The sequence below is a fragment of the Hippocampus comes genome, unplaced genomic scaffold, assembly GCF_001891065.2.
Source record: "Hippocampus comes isolate QL1 unplaced genomic scaffold, H_comes_QL1_v1.1 scaffold322, whole genome shotgun sequence".
NCBI classification, from domain to species: domain Eukaryota; kingdom Metazoa; phylum Chordata; class Actinopteri; order Syngnathiformes; family Syngnathidae; genus Hippocampus; species Hippocampus comes.
Window position 1 is genome coordinate 2,375,612 of NW_017805137.1, and position 27,254 is coordinate 2,402,865.

Sequence of the window (27,254 nt, forward strand, 5' to 3'; positions counted from 1 at the left end):
CACACCCTTTATAATTTATTTTGAGACTAATGCACCTGTGACCCCCAACTCAGTCATGAACCAACTGTTTCAGTTGGAAGGGCACTTTCAGAGAAGGCCCTGTTCGCCCCTCAGCTGTTCTTGGTGGTGTTACTCATTCGCTTTGGGGTAACCCTGTTGCAAGACCAATTAACTGAGACCAAGCTTAACCCCCTTTTTTATTTTTCCTTCCCTGAACTGTCCAATGGGTTGTCTCCCAGAAGATTTGTGACTTGTCAATATGCTTGGTGGCATATTCCAGTCTAGCTTTATTGGGATTGCTGTCCACATCAGTGACCTCCCTTTGACTCAAACAATGAATGGTTCGATTTGACACTGATGTGCCTTTGCCTTTAATTTCTTTGGATGTAGCTATAAGTGTGAATGATCAATGTCTTCAATTTGTCATCCATTTTTCATTGGTTAAATCCCCCGGTTTTAAACTTAACATGTGCAAGTGAAATCAGAGGAACTGTTGAGACACCTTAGTGTTTTCTTTCATCAATGTTTGTCAACAATTTTCTTTATACTGCAATCTTCAGAGGCTCTCTGTGGTACACACCAAGTCCCTGAACGACACAGTGACTACTTGTCATCCTTTAAAGGGCAAGCGTGAAGTAAACCGGTCCAACCATTTTTTGAGGAATAGGGCATACAACATACTCCGCATTCTGAGCATCTGTATGATCCAATATACATCTTGCCAATAACCTCACAACACTTCAACCACCCGAATATCCTCAGATACATTTGAAAGGTCACTTTCCGAATTTATTTCTTGACTGCCTTTGTACACTTTCCATAGTGAGCCCCGCTATTGTTGTCTTGAAGTGACGTGACACATCTGGGTTTGGCGCTGTCAGGAACTCACTTAGGGAATTACTTTGTCAAATTTACAAAATAGAGATTATTTTTCATGCTTTGTTTAATATAAAATATTTTGTTTGGGATTTTCTGAAATTACTTCACGCTTGACCTTTAAATTGACTGATTATGAACTGTTAATTTGTGGACACTAAATTTTAATATGTCCTTAACAGTTTGTTCATTTTCCCAGGGGTACATTCATTTTTGTTTTGTAAAATGATTCTGGTGAACCTTAATTCAAAATCAACGTCAATCATTGGTCAACTTTAAGGACATTCCAAAGGTACGTACAACCCGCTGTCAATTCGTAACAGAAACGACGCTACTTCCGTTTGCGTCTGCTGACTGCTCTGTGATTGGCTAAGAGTCGATTACGCAGTTGTGATTGGCCGGAATCTTTTCAAACAGGAAGTTTAAGTACGAGTCGGTGACAGTCAACAGTCCTAATTGGATTGGTAAGATTTATTTAACAACAAACAAATTAGATATGATGTCATAACAACAAACGTGAATAACTGCCTGCACTGTAGTTTTGAAACCGCAGCAAATGAAGTGTTGCCACGTGATTTATGACTGCTTTGGATTGCCCAAAATTGTTGCTAGATTATTAAGTGACAAATCCTTAGAAAGTGGTAGATAATTACATTAACATGTTAGCATACATCTTCAGGGTCCTTGTGAATAACATGTGTAGGTCACTGTTCATCTTGTTTTACTGTTTCTGACACAAGAAGACAAAAACATGTTTGCATGATCTGTTTCTCACAGCCTCTATGGAGCCTCTCCTGTTCCCTCGAGAGTCAGGCCAGTTTGTAGCAGAGCAGAGTCAGGATGTGTTTGTGGAGGAAGAAGGCGTGAGGAAGGTGGCACAGATGTTCTACGCTCTGCGGGGTAGTAATGAACTGAGCGCCAGTGGTTGGAAGATGGCCAACCCCCTGGCCCCTGCACCCACCTCTGACCAGGGGAGTCAACATCACAGATTACATCTCGTGCTGTTACATAAATGTGACTTTTCAACTCTAAAATTAAAATTGAACAGGTGTAGACCACGACCACGTGCCCTTGGAGGCATGTCCCATGTTTTTCCCCCTTTTTTGTCAAATAAATAAATATTTTCTTTTTGCTGTTTGAGTCAAAATACAAGTAGCCCCCTGTGGCCCAGAATACCAGGTGGGAGAGTCTTTCCTGTTCCAAATGTTATTCTCCATGAACCCCCCCAAAAAAGTAACCTGCTAACAAGTGAACACACAGAACAAACAAAAATAGGGTACACCTTTATTTTTGTTGCTTTCTTTTCAAACAAACAATCTTTTGAATTTATTGTATTTTTTACCCTTTGACTCACTATAAAAACTATTGAACATTTTCCTTTGTATTGATATAGTGCATGTTGATTTCTATTGTGTTTCAAGGCCAAGATTTGATGTTGCACCTGGTGATTTTCACTTTTTGTGTGGGTGCCGAAATGCCATTTGTTGCTGCCTCGGTCTCGTCAGCGCGCACAATGCTGATGGAAACTTGCCTCCTCGGAGTAGTATTACATACTAGTATACTAGCATTTGGCTTATTGTATCGTTCATACCCTGCAGGCCTTCAATTGGGTGTTCGTGGTTGACACTATGAACTTCTCTTTCTGGCCCAATGACGATACCCGCCAGTGTGAGGTGACCTTCCGCGGTACCACGCACACAGGCTACATGACCTTGTGTGCCGCCATCACCAGAGCCATGGAGGAAGGTGAGATAGCGTGTTTATATGACCACCTTTTTTGATACATAAAGAAACACCTCATAATAGGGCTATGCCCTTCAAACAAAAGCTATTTATTTTGTTCTGATTTATGATTTTAATCCATTTGTATTTCCCCCCCCTTTGCTTTTTTAGAAAAAAAAATGACAGTGATGTTGAAAAGAACTTTGAACTACAGAAGCTGCCTAAAAAAAATCTGCACATTATAAATATTTGAACTAATCTATAAAATTATTTCATTACTAAAGCCTACCTCACAATATGCAAACTCTCTTTTAGTCCACATGCTTTGCTTCTATCACGTCCAATTACCGAGAGAGCGCCCTTAACTTGAACTTGGACCGCTTGGGGAATTGCTCGTAATGTCGTCTGCATCATTTGCAATTAGACTCCGGATATTAATAAATGACATCTCATATGGAACACTGCTCCCTGTGAATCCTATAAAGTGATGCTTGAGCTATTTGACAGAAATGACAGCTATTGTTGTTGCTGGAACTTCACACCCGAGTGTCTTGCTTCTCTGGCCTGCTCAGGGGTGCCCATTACCGACCCCAAGTTCTTCTCCCAGATCTCCGTGGAGGAGCTGGCGCACATCCTTCGCTCTGACAACGAAACGCCCATGCCCATGCTTCAGGAGCGCCATCAGGTTAGAAAATTATCATCTTTATGTTAACATTTCAACGTTCTTCAACAGTGTACAGTACACAATGGAAATTCTAAGAAAAACTCATTAAAAAAAATAACGGAACAGAAATCTCTTACAATCAGCGCCCATATCGGAACCTTTATTGACAAGATTTGAATCGACTTGTAATTGAGAAGTTTTATCAAAAAGAACAAGAGTCTCACAGGAAATAATGAGAAGTCTGTTCCAGGGTGAAACCGTTACCATCCTAAGACCTTGACAAAACAGGAAAGTGACATTTTTTTCATTCTTCACTGGAATACAAATATAAAAACGAATGAACCCTTTCAGGGACAGCGGTTACTACAGTGGACAGTTTATCATGTTATCAGGTTACAGGGTGCACGAAAGGGTTAATATTGAGGCGTCAACGATAAAATTGTCTTAGCTTTGTGAATTATAGCAAAGATGTAATGCAAAGCTGAATAGTACACCGACATTTTTTAATTGTAAAAAGAAGTCGATGACTGTAGAGCCCCCGGCCCCTAACCAAAAAAATAAAAATAACAACAACATACCAGTCTACATTCACCTAACTTTCACAACAACTGGCGATGTATTTGTGACTCAGGCGATGTCGCCGAGCCGTAACGACATCATAGGAAATCACTCGCGTACAGATGAGTACATCATCGCATTTCATAGGATTCCTGTAGTGTGTGGGATGACATGGGAGCGATCTAATTAGTACTGGCTTTGATCGATTAGCGACATCGTTGTTTATCATGGCCTTGATGTCACCTTTCGATGTGTTGTTTTTAAAAAAAAAAAAAAGGGTAAGATTTTCCTTGGTGCTAATGCTACTCTGCTATAGATCCTAATTATAGGGATGATGCATAATAGCATTATGTAAGCAGAGCATTGCCTGTTGTTTGTTTGTTTTTTTAAATTAGCTCAATTATAATGATACAGCATCGCCGTTAGGCTGTGAAGTATAACCAACTCCATGCAAAATGTATCTCTTCCACCATTACAGAGGTAAGATATGTTGAAATGAGACTGATGTCTCAATCTGATTAACAGGTTGGCATAACAAGCGCGCCCAAGCTCATTTACATGCCGAGTCTGTCTTTCAAGGTGCTGACTGAAGGCGGTCGTGTGCTGTTGCAACATGGTGGAAGCTTCCAGAGTTTCATCAGCCGGGCCGAGAACGACGCCCGGAAGATGGTGGAGCTCATCGTGGAGAAGATTCCCTCCTATCGAGACGAAGCTGTTTACCAGGTGTGATTTTTTTTTTTTTTGTTTTGTTTTGTTTGTTTTTTTTAAACGTGGGCGAGTGATCATCACGTCTGTATCACAATTCTGAGGGTCTGGGTTCTGGTTTGCATGTTCTACCAGTGCTCGCATTGGTATCCTCCTACTACTCCATCTTTCTCCCATTACATATTTTAAAATAAACAAGCTTTTAAAGATCCACCGGAAATGAATTTATTTATTGCTAAATACAAAGGAACTCAACCAAACTTTGAGAATCATTGAATGACAATATATGCCCTGGTGAGCAGTCCTGGATGTACCTTGTCCCTTTCCGAAAGTCATCCGGGATAGATTCCAGTTCATCCGTGACCCTAATGAGGCCAACACTGTCTTCAATGCAAGGGTGCATGGCGATGATGAACGAGCTGATCGTTGAGCGTGCTCAAGTGAAGAACCTGTAATGTGAGCGCTCCATCTGGTGGCCACATGATGTTGTGTCAATAGCTGTGTACCAAAATGGATCACATTCATTTCCCCCCTTTAAAATTCCAAGCATCATGACAAAGTGAACACCATATTTTCTGGAGTAGATTCATTTATTTACTTTTCTTCATCATTTTCAGCATCATCATCATGAGTGACATCAGAAGAGCGAAAGTGTTCACAAATGGGTTTTGCATTCTCTTTGGCTTTTTTGTGGCTTCTTTTTCTTTGCGATGTGACCACACAAGATGATGTCAAAAAAGAAGGAAAAGTACCAAGTTAACCTAATACACAGGATAGGAGGTATTTGCATGACTTTTTCTGCATTTTGTCATGCTTCAGAGGCATTCTAAAATGATTCAATTCATTGCCCCTCTCCAAAATTCTACACGTGATTAGGGAATGCAAATGATTTTTGTTGAATTTGGAAAAAATATTTTCATTTGATCAAAAATGTGAAGTTCACGGAAGCTTTTCTGGAAAGGCTATCCTGCATAAACAATCCGCATCATGCAAGACGGTAGCAGATTGAGACTTTTATTTATGTCGTGTTTCTTATTTGGGTTGTTTGTGTTTTGTGTGTGTGTGTGTCTCTGGAAAGTTACCAAAGGTGGTTAAGACAGTATGTCAAACGTTTCCATGTTGTCCCCCTCACTTATTCAACATTTTGTTCAAGCCTTACTCCAAAGTGGATTAAATGAATCTTTACCCTGAAAATTCCACGTCATGACAAAGTGAAAATACAGCTGTTGTTTAAGCAGAATCTTTGACAAAAATTCTCTTTGACTAAGGTCAGACAAAAGGCGGACTTGAAAACATCATTACAATGCGCGAGGTCAGCAAATCTGCAAGACTTCAAGGATGAAATCCACACGTTTTGCTTTGTTGTTGGGTTTTTTTTTTTTTTTTTTATGATCCCATCACAAAAAAGAAAAATGGTGATGGCAAAGAGCAAAAGTGACAATGAACAAAGTATAGCAGAGCAGAAGTTCTCATATTGTAGCTTCACTTTTTATTCTTATCTGGTACATTACAGCCATATTCCACAGTTGACTCAGCTGTTCTCAACAAAGTAAAATTAAAAAAAAAAAAACGACCACCATAAGAACAACAATAAGAAAACGTTTATTCATCTCACAATGGAGAAATTCCCAATTTACAGCAGCAAAGTTATGAAAGGAAGAAAGTAGAAGAACAAAAAGTATAGGAGCTGCTGTAAAGGCAGCCACTCTCGCGGCGCCATCTTGAAGTCATGATAACATAATCACAAAATAATACAACACAACACATAAGACACAGACACTCATGACCAATGTTAAAATACTGCCTCACACTCACACCTAGGGACAATTTTGAGTGTTCAATCAGCCTGCCACGCATGTTTTTGGAATGTGGGAGGAAACCGGAGTACCCGGAGAAAACCCACGCAAGCCCAGGTAGAACATGCAAACTCCACACAGGGAGGACGGTGCTGGAATTGAACCCGGTACCTTTGCACTATGAGGTCGACGTGCTAACCACTGGACACCGGGGCAGCCCTGGTATTGTAATATGAAGATAAATACAACTGAACAGTACTTAGGCTGTGATTCTCTTCCATAGCATTATTTATTTTTGGGGGGTGAATTTGAATCAATTCATTTTACATTACTGCATGTGAGGAAACATTGTTGTCATCAGAATGACTTATTCTCCATTTAAGGGGAGGAGGATCTCATTGTACAAGAGGGCTCAGATCCTGGTGGCCGATTTCTGGGCCATGGCGACGGCGGCCAGGGGCGCGACAGACATCGTCAACATGGACTGGCTTACTATGTTTGCTGACTACCGGGTCCCACAGGCCCTCGTCTTCCTGGGTGTGTTGCGATACTCGGACGCTCTGATGCGGATGCTCAAGAGCGGTATGTGTTACGACATTCGGTTCACCTGCATTTTCCACCGGCATCCAGTACCCACATTTCTGCCTTCAGGCGAGCTGTTGCATTCAGGTGACCGCAGGGAGGTGGAGATTCGGGCGTGCTCCATTTGGGCAGTGGAGCGCATTAAGGCCCGCCTGGATGAGCTGGCGCGGGAACAGGGCGCCGAGAGCAGTGGCATCAACTCGGTGCTTATCGACTTCTACTTGTGGCCGTACGCCAAGCAGCACCACCGAGAGATGGCTCACATTCCCATACACCACACGCGTTGTGTTTACTATTGATATGATAGACGCCGCCAGTGTCGGGGAACCATGCCAACTGCCTTTATGTACATTATTTTAATTGTCCTTTTTCCTGTCAGTCACACAGGGGCTACAGTACATAAAGTTTACACACCCCTGTTCAAATGCTAGGCTTTTATGATATAAAAGAATGACATTAAGATAAATCATTTCAAAACTTTTCCCCACTATTAATCTGAGCTATAACTAGGTAGAAATCAATTGAACTTTTTTTTCAAATTGGTTTCATTGGCCCACAAGGGATGATGTGTTCTGGTTTGATGAAACCAATGTTGTACTTTTGGGCTATAATGACAAGCCGTATGTTTGATGTTAATGCAACACTGTTAATCACCAACAGGAACGCCCTACTTGTGCCTACGGTGAAGCATGGTGGTGGCAGCATCATGCTTTGGGCTGTTTTTCTTCCAACTGGAACTGAGGCATTTGGCAGGGTTGAGGAAATTCTGAACAATTTTAAATAGCAGTCAATGTTTGCACAAGACCTTCAGGCATTCCACGAGAAAGCAAAAAAAAAAAAATTGAATGGGATTACTAGCTAACAATTGAACTAGATTAATTGTTAATAATTTCACATTTCTCAATCATGGGTCTTTCAAAGTGCAAAATTAACCCATCTTTTCTTTGCACGTCATTGCAGTTGAATGGACCAACAGATTTTATGGTTCAATTCGCAAAGAAATCATTCTCTTCAACGTGCTGCTCACATTTTGGAATCATGAAGATGGCAGCTAACAATTGATCAATAGTACCTTGCCAAACTTATAACAGAATATTCTATATTTCATGTTTTCTGTGTGTTAAGCAACATTTTCTACATACTGTATAGACTTTTTATTGAACGTTTTCATAACTATTTTTGGCTCCCTAGCTTTAATTAACATCCATTCATTATTGGAACCGCTTATCCGTTATTTCGGGGTCGTCAATCCTATTTCTCGCGAGCGTTTCCTGAATGTTTACCACCTGTCCTGTCAACACACCTGATCCAAATGACCAGGATCGTGCTTGTTACCTGACCTTGAATCAGGTGCGTTGCAGCAGGGAGGGGTGGAAAAAAAATCCAGGAAACCAGCCCTCGAGGAACACGTGTGAAGACCCCTGTTTTAATTTAGAACATTTCTTTTTATCCGAATAAAATAAGCTAACATTTGTTAATGTCACAAGAACTTTGCAAAATACGAAATTGATAGCTAAATAAAGAACGAAATAAGCATTTAGTAGGCTCGTGGAAAGAGCCAACGAGCTCCGATTAAGGCGTTGGTCTGATGTTGATGGATGGTTGCAGGTTTTGGGAGTTCCATAAGAGGGCGCTGTTGAATTTCGAATGTATTCAAGTCCTTACATCGAGGTGACTCTTGAAGCACATTCTTCGACTCCAGCGGCGGTTTCCATGGCTACCGAGCAGCATCAACGGACGCTCAAATGTCAACAATAACGATTTAGCGATCAACTCTCCTGAGGAGATTAGAAACAAGTAAAATTAACAAATTCGAGGTGCTGTCGAGACGGACTAGAGGATGAAAGGGAAGCAAACCGCAAAATCAAATTGAGTTGAGAACGTGTTCATGACGCTTGTCGCTTTTGTCAGTGGAAGTTTTTGCCTTTGTGGTCCTGTCAGGCTCACTTTAATGTCTTAAAAGGCGCGCACAACTAGAGAGGGACTTTATGTCGGGGGTTTGCTTTCGTACAGCAAATATGTTTAATCATTAAAATTTTTGATCAGTACTCGGTCGGTTCCATCTACACTACCATCATGACCGAGGTTCGCATTCGCGTGGCCGTTCGGTTGCGTCCCCTCCTACCCAGGGAGCTCCTGCACGCACACCAGGAATGTCTGCGTGTGGTCCCCGGCGCCCCGCAGGTTATCCTCGGCTCCGACCAGCTCTTTTCCTTCGACCACGCCTTCGGGCCGACCGCTAGCCAAGGTGAAGTGTACGAGTCATGCGTGCGGCCACTGACCAGATGCCTGCTGGAAGGAATCAACGCCACGGTCTTCTGCTACGGCCAGACCGGATCCGGGAAGACCTACACGCTGGGTGGGAACAAAATGGGTGAGAAACAGAGCCATCCTAATCCTACACGCGGTGTTGATCGCAGAATCAAAAGTTAAAAGTATATCTGCATGGGCGGAGCTTTTCTTGACACCTTGTAAAGAAGCACGAAGCACCTCAACCTCTGCAAACAAGTGAGATTGAAATGATGCAAAATAAACTGAAGTCATTCAAATACGAAAATCCCAGGAAGAATGTGCGAAAGTGAAATAAATTGCCTACCCTCGGTTCATCGCAAAGTATGACCATTTTACAGATGCAGAGGGAGGTATTATCTCATGCTTGGCCAAGGATGTGTTCTCGCTGCTCGACAAGAGGAAACAGTGCGACGGCGGGGAAGTCACCATGCGGGTGTCGTATTTGGAGCTGTACAAGGAGGAGCTGCGTGACCTGCTGGAGCTCAGCACCTCCCACAAAGACCTTCAGATCAGAGATGACTTTAGGGGAAACACAGGTGAGATGAAAAACGTTGACTTTTCTGAAAGGACTTTTTTTGTGAAAATGGTCTCATACGTAGGTGTGTTACTTTTTTCCTCATGATTTTTCAAAAGAACATGACCGTCTCAAATTTTTTGTTCTACATGAAATCAGTCTGTTTCTCTTGAAAATAATTGACTTTTTTTCGAATTTAAAACGTAGTGTGACACAGTTTTAGTTGGAAATTTTCTTTTTAAAAATTCTGGCAGATTAAATTTTTTTTCAAAAACAACAAAACTGAAGCATGCAATGCGTTTCTTAAAAAAATTGAGAATCTGACTTTTTCCCTGAAAAAATGCTTTTTGTCTTTAAAAATATTCAGGATTTTTTTTCTCTAAAATATTTTTTTAGCTTACTGTCCTTATATGTCCCCCCCCAAAAAAAACACAAAAGTACCTGTTATTTTTGTATGACTTTTTTAAACATTTTTTTCTTCACTTATTCTTGAGTTTTAAATATTCTGCTTTACTCTAAAAATATGTCTGCAAGTATTGATGATTATTTTTTTTAATGCATGACTTTTTGGAAGAAATCAACCAAATTGGATTTTGCAGATTTAACATCTGACCCCATCTGTTGCTAACCAAAACAGCAATGCCTAAACAGTCTCGGATTAATTAATGAACGTGTGTGTGTGTGTGTGTGTGTGTGTGTGTGTGTGTGTGTGTGTGTGTGTGTGTGTGTGTGCGCCCACATAGTGGTTGTGGGTGCCAAGGAAGTCGCGGTTTCCTCCTGTGAGGAGCTCCTCAACGTCTTGGAAGTGGGCAATGCTTTGCGCCAAACGGGTGCTACCCGTATGAATGAGCACTCGAGCCGCTCGCACACCGTCCTCACGCTGTGGCTCCGCCAGCGACCACCCGCAGGGCCCGACAGGCCTGAGCGCCTCTCCAAGTTTTGCGTAGTGGACTTGGCCGGCTCGGAGCGCGTGGGTAAGACGGGTAACACAGGTGTCCGCTTTGAAGAGTCGGTGCACATCAACACGGGCCTCTTGGCGTTGGGAAACGTCATACGGGCCCTCTCCCATCCCGGGCGGCAACGTAGTGCCTACGTTCCGTATCGTCACGCTAAGATTACCCGGCTCCTACGGGACTCACTCGGGGGTAATGCCTGCACCCTCATGGTGGCGTGCGTAAGCCCGTCTCACCACAGCTTTGCCGAGAGCTTAAGCGTGCTCAAGTTTGCTTCCAAGTCTCGCCGCATTCGCCACCATGCCGAGTTGGCAACTCCCGAACAAGACTCTGAGGAGACGTTTACTACCATGCTGACTTCTGAAGACCCGCCGAACAATGACATCCAGCCTCTCAGGCAGTCAGGGAGTCATTCTACGCCAGAACAGGAAGTGCGCCAAAGAGAAACATCTCCCTACTCATCACTGGTGCAGCAGGCTGCGGATCTCCTCGCCGAGGTCTGCGGACCAGACTCTCAAAACGACGCTTTGAAACGCAGAGTGCACGAGTGGCAGAAGAGGGCGAAGACTGCCCGCCAATCACGTGGCAGTGATGATCTCAGCTGGTCCGATGAGAGAGACTCGCCCCATTTGGTCACCATCGTACAGCTCAGACAGGACCTCAAGAAGTGTCAGGTGAGGAAAATGCCACTGCGGATAATTTTGCACTCCAGTCCTCTCGGTGGTGGTAATCCTTTTAACAAAAAGGAGGGCATCTGCAACACATTTCTTTTTCACTATAGCTTCATTTGTTGAATCTGGTGAGTGCCTCCCAATGCAGTATCCCTGACACCAACCAATCAAGCAGCCAATGAAAGCATCCATATAACCAACCAACATTAACATCCAGCCGTAGCAGTCTTTCAGCCCACTAACCATACCATCCAATCAACCAATCATAACATTCAACCAACTAACTAACCCTAATTAATCATAGCATGAAACAAAATACTCAAAGCACCCAACCACAGAAAATATTCCACCCGTGGCAACCATCCAATCAACTAATCATAACATCCAACAACTAGCCAACCATTTTACTGTAATATCCAACCAAGTAACCAGAGCACCCAAGAAACCAACCCTTGAAATCATCCAACCAGTCATCCAATTTAACCAATAAAAGATGTATTGCATAACAATCATCATATATCCATGCAAAACCATTGAGTAAGGCAATCCTTTTCTTTCAGGAGTCTCTGGAGATGGAAGCCCAACGCGTGGCACAAAAAGATGCCAAACTGAAACAAGTGCAAAACGAAGTGCAGGAACTCTTACGGAAACAAAACGTCCTCTTGCAGACCTTTTGTGAAGAGAAGACACAGGTGAGACCGCCCGTTAGATGCGTATTATCCTCGACTAGCACTGACACTTGACGTCGAATACACTGAATGTTGTCAAGGCGGAGCGACTGGTGGACCAGCAGATTCTCATTGACCGCCTTCGCTGCGACCTGATGGCCATGCGGGGTAAAACCACAGCGACCTCCTGCAGGGCTCACCACAGACCACACAGTGCCAGCTTGATACGACCCAGCTGCGGACACACGCTGATCAATAAGGTGGGCGGCACGTTAGCGATAGCATTAGCCCATGTCACCGGATGTTTACAAACATCGTTTGACCAATTTTCAAGGAGCAAAGAATGGAATTCGAAATAATACAACTGTCTAAAGCAGATAAACAATTGAATGATAATTGGATGTTTATGTGTTAGATTGGTCCCGGTTTCCCTGCCGAATCACTGGAGAGGTTGATGGCAACTTTTAAGATGAGCAACCACCGTCTGCAGAGCGAGGAGGAGGTGAAGGATTTCTGTCCTGTGCTGAGGCAAACGGCAGCGGGACAAGGTCAAGAGAGGGAAAATTTTGTTAGTGGACTCGGGTAAGAAAATACTTCAACATTTGTCAAATTGTTTCTCATTTTGAAGGATGCTCCATTGGATCTCAATAGTGTTGTTGTCAGGGGATAGTGATAGCCACACCCTAGGTTTTTCTGTACCCTTAATTTCCATAAAAGCTAAAGCTTCAATAATATCTCTATTGTTATGACCTTTGAAGACAAAACAACAGAGGCAAAAACTCCCCCTCCTGCTTTTTTTCAGGTTTTTTTTTAACTTAAATCCTATTTAAATTATAACATGGAGGACCGTGTCATACTACAGTGATCCAATTGTTTTCTCAGCGGATGTAGGTGACAAATGTAGCTGAACATGTGGGCGACAAAGATTAGCTTTTACTGTTGATTCTCATCTGTCTACAGAAACAGGCTCCAGGATTTTTTTTTCTTTTGCTACATTAAAGCGACTGATAAAGTAATTGAAAAATATGTTTTAGAATATCAAATAAAATGTTGGAGGGGGGTTGGTCACTTCACTGGAGGCTAGATAGAACCATTCTAATCCTGTGGGTGTCAAAAACTGACTTCAGATGCTTCCATTTCCTTCAAATTCTGCACTTTTGCAAGGCAAGCCCTTTTTTTTTCCCCATCACGGTCTTAATTTTGTGATGTTGAATTCTTCATTCTTCAGCTGGACCAGCAGGCAAAAGAAATCATCCCTGAAAGAAAAGTGCTTCGCTCTGGACCAACCGCCAAAGCAAATGACTCAGCAGGCCACTTGTACCGCATCACTTTTGAAAATCTAAAATCCACAATATTGTCTTTCCTCATAACGATGACATTCTTTTTATGTGTATTTACTCTCTCAGGGACCAAGCGACAAGCCGTTGAGCCCTGTGTCACGAAAGACACGAGGCAGAGAGCCAGCCTGATCCAGAGGAGGATCCAGATGTTGTCAGCAAGCATGTGCTTAAAAGAGGAGCTCGTTGAAGAGATGGAAAAAACGGGTGCGTACATCTCGAGTTTTATGAAATCAATCATCTTGTAAGGGCGGCCCGGTGGTCCGGTGGTTAGTGTGTCAACCTCACAGTGCGGAGGTACCAGGTTCAATTCCAGCTCCGACCTCCCTGTGGGGAGTTTGCATGTTCTCCCCGAGCCTGCGTGGATTTTCTCCGGGTACTCCGGTTTCCTCCTGCATTCTAAAAACATGCATGGCAGGCTGATTGAACACTCGAAATTGAACCCCATTTGTGAGTGTGAGCGCGGATGGTTGTTCGTCTCTGTGTGCCTTGCGATTGGCTGGCAACCGGTTCAGGGTGTCCGCCGCCTACTGCCCGAAGACGGCTGGGATAGGCTCCAGCACCCCCCACGGCCATTGTGAGGATTAAGCGGATCAGAAAATGGATGGATGGAGGGTAATGAGTTTGAAATTATATGAATGTGTTTTGGGATCATAGATCATTTTATGATTTTAACGATGAATCTAGGCAGTTTGAAACATTTTCATGGAGTCTTTGCTATTCATGACAGGTTTGTGTCCTGATCCCCCGGGGATTCACTGTACTCAAAAAAAAAGATCAATATTCAGAATAATTATGTTAAATTAATTTATAATATATTCAATTAAAACGTAACAGTGCGTGTTTATGAACATATGCATCTAAATATGACAGATTATAGCCATTGTCTAGTTTCCGTCTGAACTCCATTGGCGAGTGGGTGTAACATTTTAATTATAAATCCATTAAAAACAGGATTGAAAAAAAAAACCCCGCAGTGGATCTGCAGCACTTTTGTATGGCTACAGGCCGATACACATATTAACCCTTTCGCGGACAACGGTTACTACAGTGGACAGCTTATCATGTTAACGGGTTACAGAGTGCATGAAAGGGTGAATTGTACATTGTACCTTTTAGTGGAAAAAAGCATTTAATTAATCTGCCTGTCACGATGCGTCACTGGAAAGAAGAATAAAAATACAATACATTGTAGAACTGGGCAAATCAATAATCGTTTCCAGAGCAATGAAATGAAATTGGATAATTTCCTGCGGCATACCTGATGATCTTTCACAACACACGAATGTACTGCAGTACAGTGGTTTGGAATCAGCGACATATTCTGCCCTTACAGAGAAAGAAACGCTGGCGGCAGTCCGACGCGATGCGGGCGACCAGCGAGAAGACGCCGATCTGGCCTGGCTGTCGGAGCAGAGCCGACAGGACCGCTTGGCACTGCGTCACAGCCTGCAGCACATGGATCTGCAGAAGGCGCAACTGCAGAGGAGCCTCAGGCGGCCCAGCCCGGAGAGCAGCGACAACTCTGCAGAGTCAGAGCCGGACAAGGTGAGTGTGAATTCTCCCCCAAGCGCCCGGAACTCAAAAACACACCACCAAATGAGACATCATCAGGTTTGTTTACGAAAATACAATTAGGAGAAAACACCTGTGACAGAAAATTAATGGAAAATTAAAAACAAAAGATTTGCAAAAAATATATTTAATGAGTCCAAATGTGTTCCCTTAGATTAATATTAGGGTGCAAGAAAAAACGTTTTGAATTAAAACAACAAAAAAAATCAGGTTTGAGTTAAAAGATGTGAGTGTATGGAATCAAACAAAATTGAATCGTTCCACATACACGTATCGAATCGTCTTTTTTTGGGAGAGACCTATCTTTGAAGGAAATGGGGGGGTGGGGGTAGAACTTCCCAATACATATAGTATCTTGACTTATTCATAGGCATACATTTAAATAAATAAGTGATACCAATGATGTTAATGGAAGATGGTGCGTTTTTGTTTTGCAGGTGGACAGTGTTCTCGAAAGCAGAAACAAACTGTGGCCAAAGGAAATGGTAAGATGATGACATTGCAGCCATTTTGCATACACGCCGTCTTCCTTTGAGTTAACGCTCCCCTGTGGTGGCTGCAGGCGCTTGAGCCTTGTTGGCTGGATGAGGCCGAGGAGCTGGAGCTGCAGAGGAGAGCAACTCAGCAGGAACTGAATGAGGAACTCAGCAAGAGCGAGGAGGTGCGCCGGCGCAGGGATGCGTGCCTGCGGCGCAAGAACGCACTGGAGACGGAGAGACTGCGCGCCAGTCAGGTAAGATGACTCGAGTTCTTTTTGCGTGAGTGATGCACTAAAAGCAAAATAAGTAAACAAAACAACCCCCCCCCCCAAAAAAAAAAAAAAACACTCTCATTTACAGGGTTAACTACTGAGCCCATCTGAAGTATGTTGCTTGCCAAAACAGAAGAAATAAGGCAGATAAACAGTCTCTCAGATGAATTCAACACTTTAAACTAGTTAATTGCATCAAAATAAAAGTACCGTATTTTCCGCACTATAAGGCGCTTCAGAGTACAAGGCGCACCTTCAATGAATGGCCTATTTTAAAACTGTTTTCCTATCCAGAGCGCGTAGAATAGAAGCCATAATAGTGGCTGCGGTTGCATTATGAATCCACCAGATGGAGTTACACAAGAGGGATACAAATACAGCTTTATTTATATCGCACTTTCTCAACCGCTGCAGCTGTAACAGAGCGCTTGACAGGACATTGAAAATACGATGACGAGAAATCAGAATATCGATCCATATATAAGGCGCATCGGATTATAAAGCGCACTGTCAGCTTTTGAGAAAATGGAATGTTTTTCGGTGCACCTTATAGTGCGGAAAATACGGTAATCTTGGGTAATGCGGAGGCATCCCAATAATCTTTGACATGTGTTCTCTCCACACCGTGTGTTAAAATGCTCATCTACCAGTCTTGCCAGTTCCTCTGCATTTCTCAAATACAGTCATACCTCGGCTTTCGACCATAATCCGTTCCAGAAGGCTGTTCGAAAAGCGTTTTTTTGCGAAATCCGAAACAATTTTATTAGCCCATGATTAGGGGCTAATACACTATGCAGAAATAACATGAAAACAGTGAGATTTGCGTAAATCACAACAAACACGTCTGCTCACAATGAATGCAACACGAGGAAGAGTCACTTCCTTGTATAAGGAAGCCGAGAGGAGTAAAGGGGCGTATTTGGGTTTGCTCAGTTTGATCAAAAACCGGTTTTCGGTCATAATCCGAGGCGTAAAAATCTCAAATTTTCTGGTCGAAAACCGATTTGGTCGAGAACAGAGACGTTCGAAAACCGAGGTTTGACTGTTGTAGCCCTGTTTTATATTGTTGTCATACATCGCAATGTCCTGGCTATATTGGCAGGTTTTGAGTCAGGACCTGCTGCGCGTGTCAATGCGCTTGGAAACACTGGAGGAGAAGATTGCAAATTGGTCCAAGCCGGCATCCACAACAGAGCTGGAGATTGAGAAAGAGATGCTGAGAAAGAAGAGAGACTGCCTAGATTCACAGCTCAAGGACAGCGCGCTCCTCACTTTGGAGGTCAGCATGGAGGTCGTGGCGGGGGTGTCCAAACTTTTGCCTTTGTGGGCTGTCGAGGGAAAATTGATTTTCTCTGGCCATTTCCGTGCTCGTATTAGCCTTTTGCCTCCATCTATGTGCTATTTACATTTAGCATCTGCTTGCTATGACGACAGTAAGCAGTCAGACCTGGCCCTATGTGCCATTTCTTGGTCTGTGGTAATCATCACACTTCACTCATTTATCCTTCCTAACTGTCGGACAAGTGTAAAAGGAAGTTTATGACTTTCAAACAAAACTAACATCAGGTACACCTACTTCCACATTGGAGAGGGCACAGCTTGTTGGCCATTTCCGGCGCTCGTCACGATCCTTTCCAATACATGCCAGCTATTCTATGGTTACCATCACCCATTCCCGCCTTTGCGCATTGTTACCTCGCTGTGTCGACATCACCAAAAAAAAAAAAAATGTCAAGGACACTTGTTCATCAGCTTTTATTGTTGTCAAGGAGGAACAATTGGAAGAAGCTGTGCAAGTCCTGGAAGCAGAGCTGGACTTCAAGCAGCGATCCATCCAGGACAAGCAGGAGAAAGTGCGGGGCTCGGCGCTAGGCAACAGTGCACGCGTCTCCGACGTCACCGAGAAGCTGAGGGCACTCTCGCAATCCCAAGCTTCCGAGCTGCTTGTCAAATATTTCAGCAAAGTAAGAGCGCACAATTCACGATATCGTTTTACAGCAGAACCAACGCAAAACATGCCTCTTGCTTTTCAAAGATCACAAATGCAATGTTTTGATTGACGTCATCAGAGGTGACGTTTAACGTTTGTTATTGTTTTTGTAGAATTGTACTGACATGTAAACTCCTTTCATTGTTATCCTTAAAAGATCAGTATTGAAAAAAAAGAAGGAATGAAAACATTGATTGACAATATGTTTGATACGTTTGCCTTTCTATCTTTTTGAAGTTTTTCAAATTTTCAAACGATATTTCAAAGGTTGTTCTATTTGTAGTTTACAAAAGCAACCAATTAAAATATCGACATTTTATTATTTCAAACTTTTATTTAAAGTTTATTTTAATTATATTCTATTATTTAAATATTTTTCTTTCATTTCTTGCAAGTATTTCTTTACATTTATTTTTACACTTTTACACTGGTCAACATTTTTATTCCATTTTGTAATGTTTTAAAAAATTGAAAATGTGACAAAACCTTTTTCTTCATTTGAACTTACAGTATATATGATGTTAACAGATTAATACATGAAAATATACTTTTGTATTGATTTATTTCAGATATTTATTTAATTTTTTTATTACATTATTATTATTATTTTATTTTATTTACATTTTTAGATGTGTAGATCTGTCCGAATGCATTTGGTCATTTTATTTATTTACCTTTGGTACCCCTTTTTTTTTTTTTTAAAGCGACATTAGAGGGTCAAAATAATGTTTATTATTGTGATTTCCCCCCACATCGGACATGTTTCTGTTGACAGTGTCAATCAAAAGTGAACCTGATCATGAGTTATTGTTTTCTTACTTGGTTCACCAGGTGGTGGACCTTCGGCAAACGCAAGCTTGTTTGCGTTTGTACTGTGAGGAACTGGAGATTTACTGTGCGGAGCAGGAGGAAGCCCGCGCGGAGCTGGAGGCCGCTGTGCACAACTTGGCCTGGGACGCCGACTGCAGGCTCACCCAGCAGCAGCAGGAACACCACAGGAACATCCGCTTCCTCCTCCGCAAACTCAAAGGTCAAAACGCGCACACACACACACACACATACACACACACACACACACACACACACACACACAATTGCTTCAAAGACCCTGTGGCCATCATAAAACCTAATTGAGCCTCTGGGAGTGAGAGTGATTGATTCAATATTTATTGAAGGATGTTAAATTACTCATGACTACTTTCTGTGTTTTGATATTTTTACAGTGGGTGAAGCCCGGTTTCATGGGCAGGCGGGGGCACCGCACACCCCACAAAATATTTTTATAATTTGAAAAAATATATATCTGTGAATATGCAAATCTGTGAGTGCCGAACCGTGACTATGCCGGTGGTCCACTGGATGATATCTTTGAAATGATTCCACTGGGCAACGTTGCTTAAGGGTTGTCACACAAACGATCGGGGGCAGGGTGATGGTCTCCAAGTGCTCACGTCCACCATGTCGAGACTCTACGGTGCGACTAGCGCTGTACATTTAAAGGGAAAGAAAAAGGAGCCGCTTTGATTGGTTTGGCCATGATTCAAGTAAGCTGTGACCACACCCATAGCGGTGCAGCCCTCCCTTTCATAGATCTGTCGGGCTGCACTCGTCTTTGAAATGACCAATATTGGATCAAACCCTCCCTTCTACTCCTACTAAGATCCAATACTTTGTTTTTGTGTGGATTTCCTCCCACTTTTAGAGGGCACTTCATCAGGAGAAGCAGAGGAGGCGTTCAAGAAGCGTCTGCAGAACCTGGAGAAGGAATTGTTCTTTTACAAGCACTGCAGCCGCAAGCTGAGGAAGCAGCTCAAAGAGTCCCAGTGCGCCGACCAGAGTCCCCACGCCGAGGAAACTCCCCCGGAACTGAACGGGTCGAAAGACCCCAAAAGATTCTCTCGCCAGCAAAGCCCATCTTCATCCTCGTCGTCAGCCGAGAACGCCAAGCCGCCCGCCGAGCACCAGATAGGTGCGATAGCCCGTTGTCATGGTTACAGCGAGCGCCGTCCGCCTCCCCCCCACGGGTCGCGGGCCACCGTCGGGCTGCGTCGCAGGAAGCTGAGAGACCCGGCGGGGCCGGCGCGGGACTCCGTGGTGGATACCGGCATCGAGATGTTGTCGGACGACTCGCTGGAAGCATCCACCGGCAGCGAAACGCCTGACTTTGTGGCAATGTGAGGTCAGTGGGCTTTTACTCATGTTTTTACAATTGTATTTTGTCAGCTAAAAAACTCAACATCGTATTAAGGTCAGGTCAGGATTATTGTGAAATTGTTGTCATTTTATGAGAAGAAAATCTTTGTTGTAATACATTAATTTAACTGACTTCATTTTCATAAGTGACTTTGTTTTTTAGATTTTGTCGTAATCAGAGAAAACTATAATATGCAACAATAATTCATAATAATCGTTTTGATTACATTTTTGTTTTACTCTAATAGTCATGGTTTTTATTTGAATAATTTAAATTTGAATATATCAACAAAGTGTTCATTTTTCATAATTTTTGTGAAAAAAAATATCATTGTAGTTGTAATATAATACCGATAAAGACAATCAATAAACTTTTTTATTGCACTTCACATATAAAATGTGATGACAAAAAGATTTATAATGTAGGCCAACTTTTTTGCAACTTTTATAAGTACTAAAAACAAACTCCCATTATTTATGGTTCATTTTGTATATTAATATTTCAAATGCAGTGCAATTCCATATATGACATTAAACTAACAAAATATAATTGTTTTAGGAATGCTCACGTAACTACTTTGTACTTGAAATCGACAAGCTCGCTTATCCGGCATGGGTGTGAACTTTCTTCCAAAAAAATGCCCGATTTGAACATTCATATCATGACACAGGAAACTTCCCTTGTATTGATTGTTGAGTTTACTAGTCGCATAAGTATTTGCAATTATTGTAACGTTTACTCTTAGGAGTATGAACTTTGTACAATGAGTTTGATTGCTGTGTAATTCGTTTGTGTTTCAACATTTACATGGAAAGAAATGTATTGATCGCATCATTGATCTCTATCGGTTTATTTATTGGATACCTGTCCTACGGGGCCGCAAAATATTCTATCACACTATTCCTTTTGATGTGATTACTGTCCAGTCAAAGCATTTTCAAACAATTGGGTTAAATAGCGGCCTCTGTTTTGATCATAGATGCCATGCCTCAATAATCTTAAGAAATAAATACTGCACCTGAATGGAGGCCTCTCTTTTTTTTTTTAATCCGACACACCCTGGAAAAAATTGTAGAACGCAAGTAAAGCCCTCACTCCTAATAGATGCATGATACTTTCTATAGCTAAGTAAATAAACAGCCCTGGCCACTACATTAATTATTTTAACCTTACCCCACTGCAGCTGAGTAAATAAAGACTCCAGCCACTATTTCATCGTTGGGGGCGGGTTGTAAGATACTATAATTGTGTAATAGTAAATAAAAATAGATTTTAAAACACATTCAAACTAAGAATTAATTTTAAATGATTCAAAATCACAAAACATTTTTTCACTGAAAAAGTATTTTATTGACTTCTCAGTGGAGTGGACAAACTAGAAACATTTCTCAACTCCCAAGTCAGTCAGACATTTTGGCATTTTGAACTAACAGGCACTCCTGTTGCTCTGCACTCGTGCCTGTAGGGGGAGGCATTGACGACCATTTTGTGTGTGTGTCTGTGTGTGTGTGTGTGTGTGTGTGTGTACACGTGTGTTGAGAGAGGCATGCATTACCACATGCTGACAGTCCAACATTAAAAAAAAAAAAAAAAAAAAAAAAAGAACAAAACAAGAACGTGTTTATTTGTTGTTGGGCCTTCAAGTAACACTGTCAGAGATCCGCCTCAGAACTTTTCTTCCCTCTCTTGTTTCCCTGGCAACCACAAAAGCACAAATGATTATGAGTCACATATTTAACATGTCACACATTTAAATAAAACAAAAAAATGCCCCCTCATGCTATATTATAATGACACAGGAAATACATTTTTACTCTTCCAACCCCCATGAATAACAGGGTACCCTAAAAACCATTTTGGGGCTTATTATTATTAGAATTATTTTGTGAAGAAACTCACCTCCAAGGCACAACGTGGATTCACCGTCACGTGAGTGCACAAAATGTTGTGTGTCATTTTTAATCGAAAGTTTTTTGGAAACTTATGACATGAGTATTAAAAGGCGCCACTTCCTGAAATTCCACATCTTCAATAAAGGGGTGAGTAGTTTTGTTTTCTAATACAGTGATTCAGTTCTTTTTATACTCCAAAAGATGCAGTAGATTCACCGGTTGTCATGGCAACATTTTTGACCATGTCGTTTCTGTGAATGTTTGAATAGCAGAAGAGGAACTACAGCGTAAAGACTTCTGGTACCTGATGTTTGGGCTGTTCGGACTGCAGACATTTGACTTTAGATCGTTCTTGCTCCAGGGCAGCATGTAGTAAGGTCACCTACAAAAAAATTGTGAAAATATGAGGCGGCAAGCAAGGATGAACTGAACCTCTTTTTCATGGTGAATTGTTCAAATCCCGCATTAGCCCCTCCGACTAGGACAGTTTAACTTTCCCAAGTTTAACTGAGCAAATGCAAATATTTCATAGAACACTACGAAACAGAAAAAATATCACAAAAACTGGCTAGATGGGTTAATGGTGTACAAGTTAGCATTTGCAAAAGTGAACACTGGCAGATGTGGATACAAACAAAGTGTTGCACACTGAGGTTTATTGGTTTCCCAGTTATTGTGAGAAATTATGAACATGATTAGTGTCTTCAAATAAATTAATAGCACTGCTTATTTATAATCTGTAATAATCAGAGGTGGGCTGACCAACAGACTGGCAGACCGGTGAAATTTATTTGCGCGTATTTTTGTGCCACTTACAAAGCCTGCACTCTTAAATTATAATTTAATGTTTTGATCAGGTCATGTTCAATAACACACATGATTAATATAACTGAATTGGGTAAAATTCTCAATGTAAATATTCATATTTTCAACAAGTTAGAGCAAGAAATTTCTACTATTTGCCGCCTCGCTTTTTCTAAGAAAGTCTTCCCTTTGAAAGTAAGAGCAGTTCAATCTCCACTAGTATGAGGTGGCGACCTCAAGTTTCAACCCAAAATGGCTCTCTTTCAATCTTATACACCTGAGCCTTTTTTTTGTGACTTCTGTTATGACAGACCTGGTGTGTGGGGGGGCCTTAAAGACACAAGTCATTTACGAGTAATTATAAAAAGAAGTGCTAGCCGACCTGCGATGAGAGTTCTTCTTTGATATGCAGCAGCTCCTCCACTTGCAGTAAGATTTCTGCTTTGTCTTTCACTACACACACACACACACACACACACACACACACACACACACACACACAAAACATCGTCAAAACAACCCAACTTTGTTGCCTTAAAAATGCCCCCTGCTAGCTTAATGCTAACATATAATGGAAAATACCAATGATGTGCTAATGGTTAGCACTGATAATGTCAGTTTGAGAAGCCATTACGCAACAGAAATAACTGATGTCAAGGTCAGGGAAAAATGCTTCTCCGATTTGTTAAAAGTGAAGAAGAATTGCAGTTTTGGTCCAGATTTTGTGCCAAACTAAGAACAACAAACCTATTCGGCAAGAGGCAGATGATTTGCTTTAGCGGGCCACTGAAACCCGAGTTTCAAAGCTTCTCGTTTGCGGCAGTGCGGTCGTCGAGCGGTTTGCATGTTTGTCTCGCAGTCGATCGGTTCTGTGTTCTCCCAACTCCAACTGACTCCCACGTTACTCAAAAACATGCACGTTAGCTAGGTTCACTGAAGATTCCAAGTTGTGTGCGGGTGTTGTGTGCTGCGATTGGCCGGCACCCCGACTTTAGACCCAAACGAGTAGATCAGCACAATAAGACAACGTATGGACCGACTCACTCTCTCCTTGCTGAAGCATCTTGAGAAGCTGCCCGTTTCTGGCTTTCACCTCTTTGTATTTGACCTGCGAGACATGATGCGAGTTGTCAGCGTGTCTCGATTGTTTGTCCACACCGTACGAATTACGGGGGTCCCACCTCCCACTGTGCGATGGTCTTCTTCAGCTCACGGATCTCTTGGTCCTTCTTCTCCAGCTCATATTTCAGCTGCTCGGCACGAGGGTCCTTCAGCAAAAGGGAGGTGAAAAAGCGCGAGAGAAATAAAGGTATTGTATTGTACAAAAACATGGCTGAGTCATTTCTGGCACCATGAGTGAAGTGAGTTGCTTTTTTTTTTTTTTTGGGTGTGCGCACACTCACTGGCTCATGTTCCGTAGAGGCGTCGCCTTCGTGTCTGCCGTTATACTGCTTGCGCTTCTTCTCCCGCTGGATTATTCGGCTGACGTCGTCCTCGAGCTTGTTAAAGAAACGCTCCTCCTGGCCCAGTCCCAGAGCGGAGTTGGCTGCTTCCTGGTGTACGGTGTATGAAAAGGGGGTTTCTTTTATGAGTTCTTATTTTAGTTTCAAATTAAATGAACCAATGACATGAATTAACATTTAAAATCAGATTGAATATGTAAAACTGTTGAAATGGCCCTGCGCTAGCTGCTCACCTCTTTCTCCTGTCTCCGGTTCACATGCTCTACAAAGAGCAAGAGTACATCAATTACGCATATTTAAAGCATTCTCGGTGATCTAATCTTGGGAGTTTGTCCGACCTGCGCTGCCTTCAGCCTGGAAGTCCTGCAAAGAGACTGTCTTTTTGTCTTTGGCCTGCGCGTTCCTCTTCTTCTTCTCTTTGCTGCCGCCACCGCTGCCGCCATCTTTGCGAGACTTTGGTGAGGACGCGTGGTTGCTGCTGCTGCCTCCCTGCTGAAAAAAGATCACCAATGCAGACGTTGTGCTCTTGCAAACAATTTAAGACTCTTATCAGATATGCTGAGAGATATTCCACTTGTATTGTTGTACATGTAAAACCAAAGCGAAGGCTGATGCAGCTGGTGTGAGAGGAGGGTGACCCCGAACGGGACAAGCCGAAAGGAAAATGCTAACTGTCCATCTAACAGAGCAACATAGTTTTGAGGCTGCATGAGTAGCAATAAATATGTGACTATAAACATGTAATATACAACGTTAGCTTATTTTGTTGTTAATTTTCCAAATTTCCGATGGAAATATTGAGTAGTATAAATGTAGTGTGCGTGCTTGTTGGAAGTACCTGTTTGTTTTGTTCGTACTCCAGTTTGCTCAGAATCAAGGCCTTCTCCAAATCTGCCTCGTACATCTCGGATGTCATCTGCGGTGAGAAAGGTGACGTGTTTTGGACATGCGACACACACACACACACACACACACACACACACACACACACACACACAAATGAGCTTGACACGATCCTCTCTTACCTGCTCGTCCCTCTGCTTCCACTGCTGCCAGCCCTGCTGGGATGATGGAGTAGCACCGTGCGCCGAAGGGGCGACGCTGAGGAGCTCGCTGGCTATTCCCGAAAGTGTCATGCAGGGCGGCGGGCCGTGAGACTTCTGCGGGATCTTCTTGAAGGCCAGATTGCGAAGCTGAGATGGAGACATTGCACATGCTAGCTCAAGTCGATGGAGTCGCTCGGGTTAAAGGACATTAAGATGCCATGTTTATTGCCAAATCACAAGTCATGCACTTTTTTTCATATGCAGTAGAATGGATATATAGAACATAAAGGACCAGACTACTTGAATATTACGCATCTCCGTCAGTGGCTCATTCACATGAGACATCAGCCAGTCACAAAAGACGTGGCATAGAGTGTTATAGAATCATTGTTGATCCTTCACACACATAATTAAAACCCGAAACTCTCACCTCGTTGGCTTCACTTTGCTGCTGTTCCTTCTTCTTCTTCTTCTTCTTGTCTTTCTTCTTGTCGTTGCCCTGAGATGCTTTGCCCCCTCCGGATTTTTCCGGGCGCTGCTTCCCGGAGCCGCCTTTGTTGGGAATCTTCCCGGCCTCAGAATTGTCCGAGTCGGAGTCCGAGTCGATCTGAAGGAGGGCGAAGCGCGAGGCGGTGGTGGGGACCATGATGGTTGTTGACGATGCCATTGTGGAAGCCTAATACTGATGAGGGGAGAAGGAACGCTCCGGTGAGAATAATATTGAAGTCACTACTATTTTGATGTAGCATTAAGACTAAATAATGGTCGTTTAAAGCGTACAAAGCTGGCATTTGACTGACGGCTAGGTGCGCATAGCGTCATCGCTTTTACAAAAGCTAAAGCCGGCTTCTTTTTCTTCTTAGCGTTTCAACAATTACTCAAATAACGACACACAACAGTCTAGAAGGCTAAATAGCACTTACGCTGTTTTTTTCCAATGCGCTCGGGCACTTGTCGAAGAGTGGCAACGTTTGGAAAAGTTATCCAAGTCTTACTTTCACCTGTTAGAGGAGAAAGGATGAGCTCTTCCTTGCTAGCTGTTAGCTGGTTTTGGTACGGGAAGTTAGTAGTGCCGAAAAGGATGCTGTCGCTTTTTCGGGTGCCAAAAGACGTCCTCGTGAAAAAAAATCGCACATATTAATGATAATAACTCTCAGTAAATTAAAATGCGATGCTAATTAAACCGATTATGTTTTAAAACCATGACGGAGCAGCAGCCAAGTGTATCACAAGGTATGTTTTATGGATGCGTTTGTACAAGTTTAAACAACACACTCACATCTGTCATTAGCATTACTGTACATTGTCTTTGTGGGTGTTGTACTGGCTTTGTTTGCTTTCATCTTAACTCAGTTAGGTTCGTAAATAACATCACTTCAGGAATGTGTGCCATAACTAGATTTCAGTTCAATCCTCGTTGGATGTATGACATACTGAGTGAATTCTGGTGGATTTTAAATGCAAAATAGTCATTCTTATGGTGTGTTATATGTACCACAAGTGATGCCGGCGCTCCCTCTAGGGATATGCAAAGTAATTGCTCGCTAAGAACAGTTCATTTGTATTTAACGTAAGTCTAATATATTTGAAATGGTTGATTTATCATTTACAGGTAGTGCATTTTAATCAAATCATTGTTTAAGTACATACACACACACACACAAATATTTAATTTGCTTATAAATAAGCGCGGTGTCCGTGGTCGACCTGTGCATTATGCTATGGTAGTTTATCTTTGGGGAAATTAATGCATTCTGGTTTACTGCCTATTTACATCAATGCCAATTTTCCCCATTCAAGGTACTGCTTATTGTATGTTCAGTGCATGATTTATTTAACAGTAAGCAGTTATTCCAATGAATGAACAGGTGTCATACTGGATTACCCTTATTCCTCCTTGTAATGCTCTACAGCAAACACTAGAGAGCAGACACACTGCAGTTTGGCAGTTTAATTGTTAATGTAAATAAGTATACTGATTTAAAAGTCTCATTTCAGTTTCTCTTTTGGTACAAATTACATTTAATAGAGGACAAAAGTTTAATTTCAAACATCGCAATATGTGTATGTGTTCCTCTTGACAAGCAGTGTGTACCCTGCGTGATATTTAGTATTTTGCAGGAGTGTGTGTGTGTGTGTGTGTGTGTGTGTGTGTGTGTGTGTGTGTGTGTGTGTGTGTGTGTGTGTGTCCAGTGTGTGTG

At 42.3% G+C, this 27,254-nt stretch overlaps 4 protein-coding genes across 8 annotated transcripts in view; 3 read left to right on the forward strand and 1 right to left on the reverse strand.

Annotated features, from left to right (window-relative positions):
• The first annotated feature begins 1,240 nt into the window (after positions 1 to 1,240).
• Positions 1,241 to 7,744, forward strand: qng1 (Q-nucleotide N-glycosylase 1). Of its 3 annotated transcripts, none has more exons than XM_019867175.1 (7): positions 1,241 to 1,340; positions 1,654 to 1,847; positions 2,475 to 2,622; positions 3,171 to 3,283; positions 4,400 to 4,543; positions 6,705 to 6,903; positions 6,973 to 7,744. In XM_019867175.1, the coding sequence occupies exons 2-7, from the start codon at positions 1,659 to 1,661 to the stop codon at positions 7,200 to 7,202; spliced, it is 1,023 nt and encodes a 340-aa protein (XP_019722734.1). In that variant the 5' UTR covers positions 1,241 to 1,340; positions 1,654 to 1,658; the 3' UTR covers positions 7,203 to 7,744. The 3 variants fall into 3 exon arrangements, with proteins under 3 accessions (XP_019722734.1, XP_019722735.1, XP_019722736.1); XM_019867176.1 differs by lacking the exon at positions 1,241 to 1,340 and adding an exon at positions 1,419 to 1,562; XM_019867177.1 differs by lacking the exons at positions 1,241 to 1,340; positions 1,654 to 1,847 and adding an exon at positions 2,155 to 2,338.
• A 275-nt stretch (positions 7,745 to 8,019) lies between these two features.
• LOC109514249 (kinesin-like protein KIF27) lies at positions 8,020 to 20,112 on the forward strand. Its single transcript, XM_019867178.1, has 15 exons — positions 8,020 to 9,277; positions 9,534 to 9,731; positions 10,453 to 11,336; positions 11,894 to 12,025; positions 12,103 to 12,261; positions 12,417 to 12,583; positions 13,230 to 13,318; positions 13,408 to 13,545; positions 14,675 to 14,886; positions 15,351 to 15,398; positions 15,476 to 15,646; positions 16,767 to 16,943; positions 17,434 to 17,628; positions 18,486 to 18,684; positions 19,357 to 20,112. The coding sequence occupies exons 1-15, from the start codon at positions 8,980 to 8,982 to the stop codon at positions 19,830 to 19,832; spliced, it is 3,543 nt and encodes a 1,180-aa protein (XP_019722737.1). The 5' UTR covers positions 8,020 to 8,979; the 3' UTR covers positions 19,833 to 20,112.
• Positions 20,113 to 21,174: 1,062 nt separating this feature from the next.
• On the reverse strand, positions 21,175 to 26,106 carry gkap1 (G kinase anchoring protein 1). 3 transcript variants are annotated; one of them, XM_019867082.1, is made up of 12 exons: positions 25,977 to 26,106; positions 25,484 to 25,735; positions 25,033 to 25,200; positions 24,846 to 24,923; positions 24,346 to 24,496; positions 24,241 to 24,269; positions 23,948 to 24,097; positions 23,726 to 23,812; positions 23,589 to 23,652; positions 22,927 to 22,997; positions 22,045 to 22,122; positions 21,175 to 21,542 (listed from the first exon to the last, which is right to left on the reverse strand). In XM_019867082.1, the coding sequence occupies exons 2-12, from the start codon at positions 25,718 to 25,720 to the stop codon at positions 21,501 to 21,503; spliced, it is 1,155 nt and encodes a 384-aa protein (XP_019722641.1). In that variant the 5' UTR covers positions 25,721 to 25,735; positions 25,977 to 26,106; the 3' UTR covers positions 21,175 to 21,500. The 3 variants fall into 3 exon arrangements, with proteins under 3 accessions (XP_019722641.1, XP_019722639.1, XP_019722640.1); XM_019867080.1 differs by having other exon boundaries at positions 24,346 to 24,499; XM_019867081.1 differs by having other exon boundaries at positions 24,346 to 24,499; positions 25,484 to 25,743; positions 25,980 to 26,104.
• frmd3 (FERM domain containing 3) overlaps positions 25,694 to 27,254 on the forward strand; it is a 45,555-nt gene continuing 43,994 nt past the window's right edge. Inside the window, exon 1 of the mRNA XM_019867075.1 lies at positions 25,694 to 25,761. The gene's annotated coding sequence lies outside the window, so the exon portion shown is untranslated. The remainder of the gene's footprint in view (positions 25,762 to 27,254) is intronic.